The sequence below is a fragment of the Molothrus ater genome, chromosome 14, assembly GCF_012460135.2.
Source record: "Molothrus ater isolate BHLD 08-10-18 breed brown headed cowbird chromosome 14, BPBGC_Mater_1.1, whole genome shotgun sequence".
NCBI classification, from domain to species: domain Eukaryota; kingdom Metazoa; phylum Chordata; class Aves; order Passeriformes; family Icteridae; genus Molothrus; species Molothrus ater.
In genome coordinates, this window is record NC_050491.2 from 11,755,308 (window position 1) to 11,771,784 (window position 16,477).

At 47.8% G+C, this 16,477-nt stretch overlaps 1 protein-coding gene across 3 annotated transcripts in view; it reads right to left on the minus strand.

Annotated features, from left to right (window-relative positions):
* The window catches only part of DOCK11 (dedicator of cytokinesis 11), an 82,881-nt gene that overhangs the window by 36,586 nt on the left and 29,818 nt on the right, over positions 1-16,477 (minus strand). For all 3 annotated transcript variants that reach the window (XM_054516307.1, XM_036401956.2, XM_036401957.2), the window contains exons 8-24: positions 16,209-16,386; positions 15,694-15,773; positions 15,232-15,315; positions 13,237-13,377; positions 11,007-11,216; positions 10,551-10,673; positions 9,478-9,560; positions 7,869-7,991; positions 7,612-7,688; positions 6,902-7,086; positions 6,713-6,778; positions 6,453-6,545; positions 5,932-6,055; positions 5,216-5,337; positions 4,249-4,335; positions 2,989-3,078; positions 1,342-1,460 (exon numbers count right to left, since the gene is read on the minus strand). In XM_054516307.1, the coding sequence (XP_054372282.1) occupies positions 1,342-1,460; positions 2,989-3,078; positions 4,249-4,335; positions 5,216-5,337; positions 5,932-6,055; positions 6,453-6,545; positions 6,713-6,778; positions 6,902-7,086; positions 7,612-7,688; positions 7,869-7,991; positions 9,478-9,560; positions 10,551-10,673; positions 11,007-11,216; positions 13,237-13,377; positions 15,232-15,315; positions 15,694-15,773; positions 16,209-16,386 (1,985 nt within the window). The remainder of the gene's footprint in view (positions 1-1,341; positions 1,461-2,988; positions 3,079-4,248; positions 4,336-5,215; positions 5,338-5,931; positions 6,056-6,452; positions 6,546-6,712; positions 6,779-6,901; positions 7,087-7,611; positions 7,689-7,868; positions 7,992-9,477; positions 9,561-10,550; positions 10,674-11,006; positions 11,217-13,236; positions 13,378-15,231; positions 15,316-15,693; positions 15,774-16,208; positions 16,387-16,477) is intronic.

Here is a 16,477-nt window from a genome sequence, read left to right on the forward strand (position 1 = left end):
TTCCCCAGCCACTGCTGGGGATTTACATTCCACTCCCAGCCAGAGGGAACAACAAGCCATTGCATGTTGTCAGACCCACTGGTCAAACCACAAGGAGGAGCTTACAAGCCATTTATCAGATAAAGTGGGTTTTAAATTTCACTATGAACATCTGATGAGAAAAGTGATGTTGTTAAACAGAAAGATACTGACAAACTGGAAAGCATCAGGCCAAGCTTTGATAAAAATCTCTGGAAATGAAGGTGGGAGCTGGTCACCCAACAGGTAGCTGGGGTCACCTGTTGCCCTGTCCTCACCCTCTTCAAACAGTGGAATTACAGTGCTCCACAAAGGAGAAGTTCTCATGACCCACACCACATGGGGCAGGGCTGTGACTGCAACAGGCACCACATCCCTGGGGACTGGGGCTCAGCCTCCAGTTCCATGGGAGCAGGATGCTCCTGGCACATGGATGGACCAGGGGAGGGTGACATCCAGCACCCCCTGTGCAGACAGCACTGCTCTGAGGCAGCAGCACGGGAGGAAGGTGCATGTTGTGCATGTTTTAGTGCATCTCTGGGATCCAGGGGTCGCTGCCAGTGCCAGGCAGGGAAGGTGCCCTGGCTGCACTCCCTGCAGGGAAGGTGCTCTGGTTGGAGCAGGGAAGGTGCCCTGGCTGCACTCCCTGCAGGGAAGGTGCTCTGGTTGGAGCAGGGAAGGTGCCCTGGCTGCACTCCCTGCAGGGAAGGTGCTCTGGTTGGAGCAGGGAAGGTGCCCTGGCTGCACTCCCTGCAGGGAAGGTGCTCTGGTTGGAGCAGGGAAGGTGCCCTGGCTGCACTCCCTGCAGGGAAGGTGCTCTGGTTGGAGCAGGGAAGGTGCTCTGGCTGCAGGTCCTGCAGTGCTGCCCGGGTCGCTGCTGCCCTCTCGGGGCTGCTGGAGCTCAGAGCCTGCACAGCTGGAGCTGCAGCAGCCCCACAGCAGCCCCAGGGCACCGGGAGCACTCCCAGCACCAGGGATGCTGGGATGAGACCAGGACACTGCTCCCCACCTCTGCTGCCTGCAGCTAGGACACACCTGGGCACTCTGCAGCCTTTTGATAAGACAACTCAGCTCCCAGAGCCACCAAACCCTTTCTCTTTTGAGAGACAAACCAGGAGTATCTTTAAAGTACCACGTTTTTCCTCACACCACCCCCCAGGAGAAGAGCCCCACAATGCCCCCATGCCACCCACACGATCCAGGGGAAGACAGCAGCAGGGGACAGCCAGTGCTGTCACTTAGCACCCTGTACTGGGAAACCAGACCCTGTTTTTGCCATTTGTGGCCTTGCATTTGTCACTGGATGGTTCAGCCAGCACTCACATGGTGCAGTTGACAGCTACTTCATCCTCCTGCGTCACATTTGTGAGGACTCTAAATAGTTGCATAAGAATTACAGGTAGAAACTGAATCATTACTTGGATCTCCATGGCGTGCAAACACTAAAACAAATGTTCAGAACACAGACACTTTTAGTTCAACGTGTTGCAGATGTTAAACATTTACAGTCCTCAGACATTTCTGTGGCAATGGGACAGCAAAGGCTTCAGGGTGTGCAAATGCTTCAGCCCACTGGAGGACAGGAAATCTGGGACCCATAGCAGGACCTGCTGCCTCCTTCCAGCTGACACATCCCAGCTGAAAACCTTCAGGGAGCAACATAAATCACTCATGGCAGGTATTAATCCTCCTCTTCAGATGTGTCCAGGCAGATATGACTTCATTAGAGGTCACATGCTACTAATCTGATTTGAAAAGCCCAGAATTTAAGTTTTGCTTTTAAGTCTTCCCATCACTAGTGCCAGTTTTTTGAAGTCCCATTTCCACAAATGCCTTTGGAGCATGAAAAACTGCTGCCCAATGACTTTCAGAGAGACTTTTCTTTCCAAAGAGCATAGCTTCCTATTGAAAATGGAGTTTAAGGCACTTGGTGAAGGTCAGGATGGTCTCATGCACAGGCTCTCTACCAAACTCACAGAGTTCTTGTGCCTGAAGCTCATGATATGAGTCTAGGAAAGGTAGCATGTTTCATTTTCAGTTTTCAAACCTGCAAATCTAACAAAACGTTTTTAAATCTGTATCTAGCTACTTAAATTACTGAAATTGTTGAGGTGGTGGTGGGTAAGAATCCCTCACTTGTGGTTAGCACATACCTATCTCCCTGTCTGAAGGCTCCAGTGAGGGTGCTGGGGCTTGGCAGGACTGGGACCTGGCAAAATGCTCACAACAAAGCTACTGCGATTTTAGTGCTTGGCTTCAAAACCTGCCATTATTTCTATTTCTTTAAATATTTATACCTTATCTGACACATATTAAGTAACCCTGTGGTGATACATCCCCACCACTGGAAGTGGAGCTGTTGCTACAGCACCACTCTCAAAAACAGGCAGTTATGGAAGGAAACAAGGACAGTATACAGCCAAGAATAATACTCCCTGCAGAAGCCCTTGCTGGACCTGCTCCAAAGCCCTTACTCATGCTGCAGTGATTTCCAAAAAGCTGGGTCTAGGTCATAGGTCACCTCTGCTCAACTTTAACTGGCTGATAATCTCACGTATCTTTTTCAGCCTGGAAAAAACCTTACGTTTAGAAGGGGCTTCCAGGAAACAAGGAATTGTGCTAGAATTTAAAGGGCTGAATCAAACCTAGAGCAGCAAGGGAGGGGTGTGAGTGCACCAGGAGAGAGCTTTGCCCTGAGCATGGCAGAGCAATGCTGACTGCTTGTTTTATCCCTTGTGGAAGGCAGAGGGAAGCAGCACACAGAAAATCGTCTGACGAGATAAAATGAATGTAGGGACATGAAAAAACATTTAATTTAAATCCTAGCCCATCTGATAGGATAAAGCAAAAGTAAGGGTACTGCACAATGCAGTGGCCCCAGCAAGGGTGTGTTCCCACAGGGCAGGGTTCTGGGTGTTTGCTGACAGTCTGTAAGAACACAAATGAAGCCCAGTGACAGGCACTGTTCACCTTTAGGTATTTAACGAGCTCTCCTGGCACTTCCTTAGCTCCCGCCTGAACCAGCTGGCAGTAGTGGAAGAATTTGTGCAAGTGCATGTCCTGGAAAAGACAAACAAGTTCAGTTCAGCAGCCTCAACATCTGTCAGGCCCTACTTTGTTGCCTGCACTTGGAAATCTGGTGACCTTCCTGCAGCAATGGGCCATGTCCCCAGCAAACCCCATGTCCCTGCCAGTGGCACTTTTGATGCCCAGCTGCCATCTCCCAGGACTGCTCTCTGTCTTTTCTAACATACCCATCCCCTGCCCAGCCCCTGGCTCCCAACTAACCTCAATATTAAGCACAAAACTTCCAGCAGTGTTAAAATTCTGCTGTGGTTGTACTACCCTGAGCCCCAGTCCCCAGCCAACACTGGCCTGGAGAAAGAGAAACCCTCCCAACAGCTGCAACTCACAGAAACTGCATCACCAGCCTCCCACTGTCCATCTGGGGCAGACTCTCCTTCCCATTACTCTCCCTCCTCCTCCAAGGTTAGATTTAATTACTGGGTTATTTAACTCTGAAAAGCATCTGGAAATGTAATTTGGGAGGAAGCATAACTACTATGCTGCTCTCAGTGCTATACAGTGTCAGTAAATCTCCAAAAACAGAATTAGATGCTGAAAGCCATTTTTTCTGAATGTAAATGTAGCTGATGGCATCCAGCCAAGGGCATTCCCCCAGGAGCAGTGCTGACAGGACAGCCCTAGAGAATGTGCTGGGGATCTTTGCTGCACATCACGTGAAACTTTGAGAAGCCCACCACTACCATAACACAGCAGAACACAGCAGGACTTGGTAAAACAGCCTGAACTGCTTTCAAAGGGAAACCAGGACTGTTTTCTTGTGTCTGCTGCTGTCAGAGAATGTTTTTTTTTAAAACTTAATAAAATGTCTAATACCAGTTTGGACTTGGTGATCTTATAGATTTTTTCAATATTAATGATTCTACTCTCTGGGGAAACCTCTCACATCCACCAGGTCTCTCTTTTGCCTCATTGAAGCAGGTAATTTGCTCAAATGTTTCCTAGGCTGGTTCAGTCACAATTATCTCACCCCATCCAGCCAAGGAGCAGATCCCAGCCATGCTGCTTCAGGAATATCTCAGTGCTGCTTTGCAAACCAGGTACCAGGGCTCTCTTTCCCACACCAGCTATGGCTTGGCTGTAGTAGAGACACAGCAGTCTCTTCCTTTGCATTTGTGCAGGAAGTTTTTAAAGTGTTTGACTTACCTGGGTGTAAATGGTAGAGTCCAAATGGATTCTGATTTTAAACAGTGGCTTTGCTCCATCCACCCACTTTGCATCCATGCTGGGCTGCTGTGAACAGACAACATCCAAGTACTTGGTTTCAGACTGTGGTGAGAAGGTGGCTCTGTGCAGATACCTGCTCAGAAGGTACTGGAAAAAGGGTCTACCCCAGCACAAACACCACCTTCCCCATGAAAACAGGCACACAGAGCACGGGCTCTTCTCCTGCTCTGGGCCATCTGCAACAGCCCAGCCTGACACAGAAATACCCTCTGCAACTGGCATAACCAGAGAAAGTGGAATTCAAGGGGTCCTGCCTCCCACCCCTAAGAACTTTAAGCTTTGGTGGTGCCCTGCAGTAAAAATCCTTTCAGCTGAGCAAAGCACGAAGAGAAACCCATAATTTACAGTGGTAACAAAAGCTCAGCTTCCCTCCTCTGTGTATTTTCTAGGTCCCCAGGACGAAGGAGAAATTGAGAATCTGACTCCATGTTCTTGGAAGGCTAATTTTAGGATATTATATTATATTATATTATATTATATTATATTATATTATATTATATTATATTATATTATATTATATTATATTATATTATATTATATTAATACTATACTAAAGAATAGAGAAAGGATACAGACAGAAGGTTACAAAGAATGAATCATGAAAACTTGTGACTGCTTCCAGAGTCCTGATACAGCTGGCCAGTGATTGGGCATTAAGTCAAAACAATTCACATGAAACCAATCAACCAACCACCTGTTGGATAAACAATCTCCAGACCATATTCCAAAGCAGCAAAACAGGAATAATCAGATTATTATTGTTTTCATTCTTCTCTGAGGCTTCTCAGGAGAAGAAATCCCGGTGAAGGGATTTTTCAGCAAACATGACAAAGACACTCCTCCTTTCCCACTGAAGCCCATTTCAGCATTTCAGAGGGCACCCTACCTTGCCTGAGTCAGAGTCTGGGAGGCCCAGGTACCCAGGGGGGAGGGTGCAGGACACGGGCAGCTGCCGCTCCAGGGGCACGACGCGCCCGTCCTTCAGCAGCGGCACCCAGGAGAAGCCCACTGCAGAGGCAACCAGGCACAGGGTCAGCACACACACTGGGACATGCCCAGCTCAAAAACAGCTCTGGCTCACCCCAGGAAGTCCAAGGGATCAACCACAGCAGTGTCACTAAAGCACCTTTTAGCTGCTGAACCCAATTCGGACGCAGCCCAGAGCAGGCGCGGGTGTGGGGGGCAGGAACAGTGCATGAGCCATGGCTGTGCACCATGGTGAGGGTCCTTGGAGGCTGCATGGAGGGAGAGGCTTCCCAGCCAGTGGGACCCAGCTGTGCACGTGCCTAGTGTGGCCAGGATCAGCCCCTGAGACCCTGATCTCACAGCAAGGGTTTTTGGTGACTTGCCTGACAACAGCACATTTGTGCAAGTCAGGAACATAAAGAAAGAGTTGTCAGACTGCAGCAAAAATTTAAGATTTAATATGAACTAAAACCATGGAGTTTATTCCATTTTTGACCTACAATTTCATATTAGGCTGCTTTTAGAAAAGAAAATTCATATAGGCTGGTATGTTAATCACTTTTTTTTCATGTCCCTACATTTGTTTTATCTTGGCCTTTTACACTCCAACAGAAGTAATTTAAGCATTGAACATACCTTGAGTTTCAACGGTGTCTTGTTTTTTCGATGTTGCCTTTGTATTAATTTCACAGCTGACATGATAGAAGGTGAAAAGCAAATGATGCTTTTGATGGAGGTGAATTGGAAGCTCAATTTTAATCTAAAATGATATCATGATAGATCAGACTGTATTTTTAGTTGTGGAGTAATATTTTAGTTCTACTTCATTTCACAAATGTTATGTTGTATGCAGTTACACAAGACACATTCTTACCCACCTTAAATAACTCCTAACATTTCCATCACATTTGCAACATTACTTATTAATGGGGGTGTGTGATTGGAGTGCACAAAGCGTGACAGTAAAGACAGCAGAAAACAGACTGACAATTAAAAACTGACAAAGGCTCTGGCTTTGCTGAGCCCTTCTGCTGAGGCAAAGGGCTGGTGATTATCTTTACCCATATTTCACCCAGCCCTGGAAAAAGAGGTGTCCTGAAAAGCCCCTTGGCATTGTAGAATCCAGGAAAATCTGCTGTTTCCCAGGTTGCTTTTACCTCATCATAGAACTCGGGGCTCTGGTTGTGGTGCAGCACGGCAGCGTAGGCATGTGTGGTCAGCAGAGGGCCCCCAGGCTTGCCATATATGCACTGCAAACACAAATGAACAGCTGAATTCAGGGTCCTGCCACCCTAAATCAGCTGGACAAATTAAACCAGTGACCATGGAAACTCAGTGCTTTTCTCCTGCCCTGCTCAGCGTGGCAGGTATAGAGCACCCAAAATGGCAGCCCTGTTAAAAGGTAACGTTAACCCACCTTTAATGGCCTGGCATCAGCTTCATCTGAATCCCTGAACTCCACACAGACAGCAATATTCCTTGCCTGAAATGGGGGAGAACAGGAGCATGAGCAGGGATCACCCTGGTCCACACCAAGCCTGGCTGCAGGTCACTCCCCAGGTCATTCCCCAGGTCACTCCCTGGGGTCACTCCCCTGGTCACTCACCTTTGCAAACACCTTCTGGTTCTCATACTTCAAGTGCAGGGGGTAGACATAGAGGTGGTTTTTGTAGACAGTGAAGGGGTAACAGTATTTTGCAACTTCTGGGACAAGCTCCTCCACTTCAACTGCAACGTCCTCACAGCCCTTCTCAAAAGGTTTTATAGGAATGTAAGAAGCTGTGAAACAATCTGTAAGAGAATAAGAACTGAAAAAATTAGATCCACTAGAAAAGCCTTTTGGACAGGAGATTAGCCTACATAACCTGTGACAGGAGTTGCCAAAAGCCTATGGAATTACACTCAACACAACACAGGTCCTTTCTTTGCTTCAGTTTCTTTAAATGCAAGGTAAAGAATCACACTGACCACATTTGTAAACAAAGTTATGATACAGATATAGATATCCTACAAAGTTATGGATCAAAATATCATATGAAATTGGTGCAAAAGCAGCCAGCTGGCTTCCTTCAGATTTAGGATGAGATGACCAAAATGTAGACAGGATCAATCCCTCAGGTAAATCTCTGCACTTGGACCACATCTCCTCCACAGAATGCATCAGAAAGACTTACAAGTCAGTGGTTGTGCTGAATTACTCATTTCTGATGGCAGCCCTGTGATACTCTTGTTAATGCAACAGCAAAACCCCTCCTAGAAGCATTAACTCCTGAGGCTCAAGCCATCAGCAGTTCTGATAAGATCCAAGATCCTTACTTGTGAAGTCCAGTGGGATGTCTTTGATGATGATATTTAACTGGGCTGGAATGACCTGCAGTTTTGTCTTCTCTGGTCTGTATTAGGGAGAGAGGATCAAGAGTGTGAACCTTAAAAGCTCAGGTGCTGAGCACATCATCAGCACTTTTTGCTACCCTCCAAATATTTTAGAAATTGCCATCTCATGCTTACACTTAACTGTTTAAAAATGTATGTTAAATGTCTGCCTAGCCCCTGCACCAGTCTCTTGCACTTACTTCTTGTACTCAGCTAAAAGCTTCAGCATATCTTCATTTGAGAGTTTGCCACTGTCTTGCTTGTACAGGGGTGAGAATTTTCCATCAGCATCAAGAGTGCCCTGGGAGTCTTTGAAAACTGGCCTGCAGAAACAAAGAGGTGCATTTTCTAAATGTTGGTAAACACACAGACACTGAGGTCTCTGACACATCTGAAAGGCAGCTCATCAGGCAAGGGCTTCACTGGCCTCTGACTGCTCCCAGTAGCACAGACCTGACTGTTCTCCCACCCTGGCCTGGTGCTTAGACCCCACCCAGGCTGCAGCTGTCACATGAAATCACATAGGATATCATTACCCATTCCCCCCTCTCCAGCCAGGTCAGGACACATTCAGCCCATTTCCAAGCCTGGTCCACAATCACAAACACCCTTCCATCCCCTCCCACTAACACCTAGTGGTAAAGCACCTTCCCACTTGCACATGGGGTCAGAGCACAGAAATCCCCCTAGGAAAGGAGAGCACAATAAAAACCAGTTTGGGGATGGGCACCAGCTTCCTCCTGGAGTCAGAGCAGGAGACTGGAGTCTGCCCTGGATGAATACCAGAATCTCTGCCCTCGAAAATAATAGGTGTCTGTGTATAATAACATTAAAGCATCTGCACTCCATTTCTGTGCAAGCACTTTCCTCTGAGACCCACAGGGGAAATGTTCCAGAGATGCAGAGCTCCCTGCACCAGCCCACTCAGCTCCTTGGTGTCCAAAGGCAGCTCTTTACCCAGCAGGAACAAACCTGGAGCCAGCCTAAGTCAATGCCCACCCAGAGCCCACCATTAGGGGAGGGTCCCCTTGGCAGAGGGCTGAGTGCTGGCTGCCAGGATCCAGCTGCATCCCAAAATCACCATCTCAAAAACGAGCAGCCAGCACCACAGGAACACCCAGTTCAAGAATACACACTGCAAGCACTATACCCCAAACTCCAGCCACTGTGACAGCTTTCTGTGCTCCCATGTCATTCCCAGCACCAAAATGCAATTTAGCACTAGGAGGCAGTAGATGAACTTGCCTTCCTCTGACTGAGATTTAAGAGTTAGCATGGACATACTTATGAGTCCCAGTAAAAGAATAGCAAGGGAATGGGCTCACTACCTCCAGCCATTCTCAAGAACATTAATTAAAGCAGAGTTTGAGACAGAAAACAAACCCATCTGATCACCACTGCCAGGCTGGGAAGGCCTCTGCTCTCATCCTGTCCCCGGCAGTGGCTGGTGCCGAGAGGGAATTTCTGCAGTGATTCCCTTGGTAGCATGGGATGGTGTATTTTGTCCCCAGCAATGTTCTGCCCTGACAGCAGTAGCTGCAGGTCAGTAGGAAGGTTACTGCCTTCCCAGACCTAGAACTGTTTACTTTTTAATATTTTGTTTCTAATTCTAGATAGAGCATTTCAGGTCAATCCCAATTCCTTCTTGGGAGCTGGAGCCAAACTCTGCCCTCAGCTGCAACCTCACTGACTTCAGTCACTTGGCCCCTTTCCTAAGCATGTCCCAGGTCACTCTGAGCAGCAGCAGCAGCAGCAGCAGCAGCAGCAGCTCCAGTGTGGGCAGAGCCCAGCCCAAGGTGAGGCACTGACCTGGCAGCCCAGCCGAAGGGCATCCGGTACTGCCCCAGACGGCTGCACACCTGCTTGGCCACCTTATGGACCTTCTGGGCAGTCTGCAAAACACAGAGAGGCAGGTCAGAGGTGCCAGGGCTTGATGCTGCCCCAGAACAGCAGTGAAGGATGCTGCAGTCTCCAGGGAGAGCATCTCCCTGTCTCCTGCAGGCACCAGTGCAGCTCACAGACATCCCTGTGTGTCCCTTCACAGCACCCACAGCTGTCAGTCTGCAAAGCAGCAGCAGCACACCTTGTGGGCAGTCATGTTAAACCTCCTCAGGATTGAACTGCCAGGCTATTTATCAGTGCTCTATTTGCCAGAAGGTGTTAAATGTATTTTCCAAAACTGACTGCACTTGGCTCATCCTATACAAAGTGTGCCAAGGGAATGCCATCATTACCAGGTATCCTAGAATTGACTTTTCAGGAACTACTCTTGACTGGCTGCAACAAGGCAGCATCAGCTCCACATGGATGCAGAGACTGAAGCTGGTGGCAAACAGTAAGGCCTCTTCCTTGGATGTCAGGAAAAATTTCTTCACTCAAAGGGTTGTCAAGCATTGGAAAGGCTGCCCAGAGAAGCTGTGGAGGTATTTAAAACACATGAGGCTGTGGTGCTTAGGCACACAGTTTAGTGATGAAGTTGACAGGGCTGGGTTAATGGTTGGACTCAATCATCTTATAGGGCTTTTGCAAGATAAAGGATTCCATGATTCTATGCAGACACTTCATTCTGGAGATGAAGTATCCTGCTTGTTCCTGTCAGCCCAGCCCAGCTTTGGCTTGCTGAAGTCTAATAGGGAAAGGTCTGGCCCCAAATGCTTGGCTCTTTCCAATCCTCTGCCTCTCCAGGGGAAGGAATCAAGTCTCCCAGGACAGCCCAACTGAAGCCAGCCTGGGAACAGTGCAAACAGAATGAACAAAGCCTGTATTTGCCAGCAAGCAACCAAAGAGCTGCAGAACAGCCCATGTTTCACCCCCTCCACCCCCTGCAGCAGCAGCAGCAGACAGCATCACTCAGTTGATGCCCCCATGGCACCAGCCAGTACCTTCCCAGGGTCTGAGTTTTTCATGTAGGGCTCTGCACAGTGGGCAATGCTGCCCTGCAGCACCTTCTCCACTCGGGCCACCAGGAAGATCTCTGTGTGCGGGTTGGTCACGGAGAACACCCCCTGCAACAGAGAGGCAGCAGCTGTCACACAGCAGGACCCCAGTGTGCACCACAGGGTCTGGCCTGATCATCCCCCTGCCCCTTCCCACACCCCACACACCCTGCCCTGGGGATGGGCCACAGGGGCTCACCAGGCCTGAGCATGGCCAAGTCTTGGAAAATTCTCCCTGCGCTTTGCCCATCGCTGCCAGCGAGCCCTGCATGGCAACTTCAACACTGACTAAAACTCAAGAGAAAAGCTGGCTTCTGGTTACCACACAAAGCACAACAACACACTTCAAAGTCACTGAAGGCCCAGCAGTGACACAGAAGGGGGAGAAGGCGAGGCACTGACCTGTTTTATGTAGCGCAGGCAGGACTCGGGGACGCCGTGCACCAGGCTCTGCCCAGGGCCCTGCCCCGGGGCTCCCTCTGCCCTGGGCTCTGAGCCCTCCTGCAGCATCTCCCGCACACAGGGGGGGTTCAGGTCCACGTGGAAGTCAGCTGAGATCTTGCAGTTACTTTTCAGGTCGAATAACGCCAAGCTTAGGAAAAAGGGCTCAACCTGGAAATTGGATTGAATATCTGTGTCATAAAAAATGCACAGCACAGGCTCAAGAGTGTCAACAGCACTGCTTTCCCTGACAAGGAAACTGGGAACCTTCTGCTCCTCTTTGTTCCTTTAGTTTGGTACACCAGCATTTTACAGAACTGTGAGATGTAGCCACATTTCTCTTCACAGAGAAAAGCGAGGCACGACTTCCCAAGAATATTTCTGAGATTCACGTTCTCTGAACCTCAGAGAAAGGAAAAACAATTCTTATCTCATTTGCTGTGCCTCTGTTGTGCCAAAGTAAAATGCAACATGGAGATTGCTTACCCAAAGTGGTGGTGTTTTGTTTCCTTGGCCTATGAGGGCCAGGTGTGTGTGTGTGTGTGTTGGGACTGTTGGGTGACAGTCACAAGATTCTGTGCAGTCGTGTGCAGTTGAGTGCTTGGCAGATTCGGTTTAGATGTAATGTAATAGATGTATTATAATGTAGAATAACATAGTATAATAAAGTAACTAATTAGCCTTCTGATAAGATGGAATCCTCCTCCCTCATCATTTCTCCCTCGTTGGGGGCAAAAAATATCCACTATAGTGACACACAATCCATGTTTATTTGCTTTATGAATATACAGATCCATTTTTTCATGCACCTTCTTGCATTTTGATCTAGTCAGTTTGAATAAACTCATATGAAATATAAAGAATGAAATCCATGTTTTTTACTTAAGTGGTAAACTATGAAGTCAGGAAGATGAGCTCAATTTACTGGAATATAAGAATATAATAATAAGAAATCAGCTCAAGAGTGTTTATTATCACCTACTAAAGATCACTGTATTTATTTTCCGAAGTCCAGCAACTCTGGATGGCTCAACTGTGACACTCAAAATGCTCCTCAGATGCTATCCCAGGAGGAAAATTAGCTTTCCCAGCCAGGAGAGCTCAAATACAAGGCTGACACTGCTGAGGAAATGCATGTGCAAAATCTGCCAACTGCTTTGTAGCTACTGACCTTGACAGCACCAGGCAAGTGACAATAATTCATGTATTTCTAATTCAAACATCCTAGTAGGTGTGCATCCATGGAAAGATAAAAAATGCAGGCCTGAAGGTAAAACTGTAGCATGCCCAAGACATTCCAGCATGACTTGGAGGCATTACATCAATGCTGAAAATGTGCTGATTAGGTCTCACTCTGGACCTGATTAAGGATGGATAACAAGAATCTTTGCTATTAGCAATGCATCCATCTGCTGGGAGTTACTGAGCCTGGTGCTGTGTCTCAGAGCTGTGAGCTGCCAATATGAAACCATCACAAAAAAGCCTTTGTGATTCTCCCAGGCATCAGACAGGGCAGCATCAGCAGAGATGGGGCAGTGCTGGTGCCTCTGCCTGCCCTGTGGCCTGCACCCCTGCAGAAAGGGCTGACTCCAGCCAGAGCAAGCACAGGATGTGACAGCAGGGATTTGTTTTGGGAGGAAAGACTGGAAGAGACTGGTCTGCTCAGCCCAGCAGAACAAAGGCTGAGGTGAGATGTGATAGCTGCCCACAGACATCAGAGGCTCAGAAAATACAAGGGTTTTTAGGCTAAGGCACAACTTTGGCACAATAACAAATGCATATAATAAAGTGATTGTGAATAGAGTTAGGCTGGGAGTCAGAGGAAGGTTCCAGAACAGGGAAATCCCTTGCCATTAGGGGAAACAAAATAAAACACAGCCATGAGTGGTTTGAGGATGGACCCTAATCATTTACCAGCAGGACTTTGACAGGCATGCAGAATTTGGCAGACACACAGTCCCCATTCCCTGTGCCCCTGAAGCACAGTTTCCCAGCAGGCTGAGGCACATCAGCTCAGACCTGTCTCCAAACACGTTTCTGGACTCTGGGCCAGCAGTCACTGCCTGTCCACGTCCCACTGGTGCTCATGGCAAAATGGGATCATTTTAACCCCACAGGTTAATTAGCCAAGGTATTTTCTTGCTGGTGAGAGGAAAAAAGACAAAGCAGGACATGCTGGAGCTTCCCTTACATTGGTGGGTCCTTCTTCTGCTCTGTCACTCAGCTGAGCAAGGAGGTTGAGGGAGAAGTCCTGGCAGCAAACCATGAAGCGACGGCTGCACTTCTCCTCAAAAGGCTTCACATCTGGCTCAATCCCTGAGAAATCGAGTCTCTAGACAGCAAACAAACACATCTGGTCTCATTAAAAAAGAAAACAACCCCCTGAATAATGTCAAGGGATCACATTACTGCCAATACTATCTTTATCAATTTTTTTAAGTGGTCCGAAAGGTACAAGACATTCACAAATGAGTGTGATTTGATGGTGTTACACAGAGGTATTCAGGACATGGATTCACGGGTATGTATCAGTTTTTAGCAACCTGTTTTGTAGAGCACAGCAAACTAAACCTCAGAATGATTTCAGTTCCTTCCTGCTTTGCTGTAACCCAGGGGATCTTCCCAAACACCACTTAGAGCTCGGGCAAGAAAGCGGAACACGAGACAACAACCAGAAAAGTGCCTTCCACCATGAAGGTGTGGCCAGCTTAGAGAGGGCCCCTGTGCCTGAAATACAGACAAGGCACACGTGGGGTTGTAAACATTTCACAGTGGAAGGCAGGTGCAGCTGCACAGCAATAACTGGTATGGCTAGAAACAGCAGAGAGTGTCTGGCTGGGAAATCCAAACAGGCTCGATGATCATCACCTCCTCCCCAGCCCAGCACAGCCTGGCCTGTGCCTCCACACCCACCCTCCTCAAAGAGCAGCCACACAGCAACCAAAGACCCTCAGCCTCTGACACACCCATTGTGCTGGGCACTGGGGACAGAGCTACCAAACACCCCTAAATATCAGCAGGCATTTTTGCTTCCCTTATTTTCTTTTCATGAGGAAAGTACATTGCAGGTATACATTCCTGCTCCCAGTTTCCTTAGCACCAGGCACACAAGTGTGCATGTACCAGCACTGACTGGAGCAAAGACTCTGAATGCCTGGGGTTACAGCAGATCCAACTGACCCACACCAGAATGAAGCACTCTGGATATAGAAAGAGGGCACTGAATTCAGCCTAAACATTTGGTTAGGTAAAAGAAGTTATCTTAGATGCTCCACACTGAGCAATATTTCCATTTTTATTATCTGACTAGAATATAGGAAGCTTCTCAGAGCTTCTCTTAAAAAAACAAACAAACAAACAAAAAAAAGCACCTCCTGGATGCTTATCTTCCTTCTGTTAAAGACTCTAAAGAAGCGCCAAGAGAAAAGCTCATTTCGTACAACTAAACCTTTTAAAGACTAATTGCATTTCCTTGTTAAACCAGAATGTTCTATTTTACAGGTGTGAACATGCCAAACCAGAAGGAGAACCAGAAACCATGACATATCCTGGAACAGTTCTCTAAAACTCTGTCAGCAATTGCAGCTCATTCCACTGAAATCCCACACCTGGACCCTGGCAGAGAATTCAAGTTCAAAGCCAAGAAGAAAACAGGCCAATAGGCAATGACTCCTACTCCAGTGCACCAGACAGCAGAGGGGTTTTTTCAGTTTGTCTGTCCCTACATTTGAAAACTCCCTGAAGACTGAGGGAGTAAACTCCCCTGTAAACTCCTGCCATGGCCTTTGCCACCACTGCTCCCTGCACCAGATGTGCTGAGCCCATGCAGCACTGCAGCCATCCATGCAACACCTCTTCTGTGGCTTCTTCTTGCAAGCATGAGAACTTCTCAGAGCTCCAGAAAACCCTGGTTTGAAATTCAGCAACATCAAGATGGATCACACAAATGCCAGCAAAGCTGGAGGGAGGCCATGTGTGGGGCTGCTGCAACTCTTCCCTGTATTAGAGCCATAATGCCTGAGCACTGGCACCTCATTCTGCTCTCACTGGCAGGAATATGGGCTGCACTTCTGCTCTGCACTGGAAAATATGCTGCTCCTGCAGGCAAACCCTGTGGCCAAGCAAGGGGACAAAGGAGGTGACACAGTGAACAAAACCTCACACTGGAAAATGTGGGAGTGTTTACCTGGACTTCTGGGTCAAAAGAAAAGATGTTTTGTCTTCCATCATTCCTGCTCAGTTTGTTTAGTTGATCTGTTTCTCTTCCATACTAGGACAAAGGAAGGCATTGATGTTAGTGCCTGGCCACACAGAGGCAAACACTCGCTATTGGGAAGGAACTGAATCAAAACAAAAGAATTACTTTTCAGGTTGCCTTTGTGATACAAAGCACTGCCATGGTGCAAGGACAGTGCAGAGATGTGGCTGTGCTGAAGGAAAAAAGCAGGCAGAAGCAGGCAACCACACTTGGAGGTGAGGAACATTCAGCCTCAAACCATGGGTGAGACAGAGAGGTGGGATAACAGAGACCCCACGAGGAGCTGGTGCCTGCCCAGAGCTGGAGACACAGAAAGCAGAAAATCCCTCTCCCAGAGAAGCTGGACAGAAGTAGCTGTGGGTGGGGAGAGTGATCCTGCAAACACAATACCTTCATCAGCTCTGGATGCATGCTTCTCTCCAGGCTCTCCAGGATGTTCTCTGACTTTCCCTGCGTGCTCGATTCATCATCTGCAAGGACACCAGAAACAGATGTTTAAAACAACTGCAGGAGCAGCACTCTGCCAGAAAGCATCCTGCAGTATTTGCTAACAATAGCACAGAAACAGTTTACAGAGACTTTTCCATTCCTTGGGAGTAAGATTTTTCCATGCTTTACCAGTATCAAAGTGTACTATTACAGTCTGCTAGGTCTGTCCAAAGCAGAACTTCACAGAGCCAATTTTCCAGGAGCCTTGAAACTTTGCCATGGATTTCCCTTCCAGAAGAAGGGTCACATTTCCCTCCACTTTTATTCCTCACACTATCATCTGTGTTATACTAAGCTCCTTTGCATGATACTGTGTGTCAGCCACAATTCCTGCTTTAAATTCAGTACAGCATACACTTCTCCAGGCATCCTGCCTGTATCCTGTGCAGAAGGGAGGTGTTTGTTTACAAACTGACCTTGCACAGACTCCACAGCATCTTTCTTCTCTTGCACCAAACTCTCAGTATTGCTCTGAATGATCTTCCTCAGAGTTACCAGCCATTCCTCCATCTCCTGCTCAGTCTCAGCTGCAAGGTAGTGGCTGTACTTGTCTATTGTCTTCAGCTCAAAGGCATAGCGGCGCATCTTGGGACACTGAACAACAAAAACAGATTTATGTTACATTTCTCTCAACAACACAGCACCTGCCACACAGCTCCTCTCTGGGAAAGCATCCTGAGCTGAA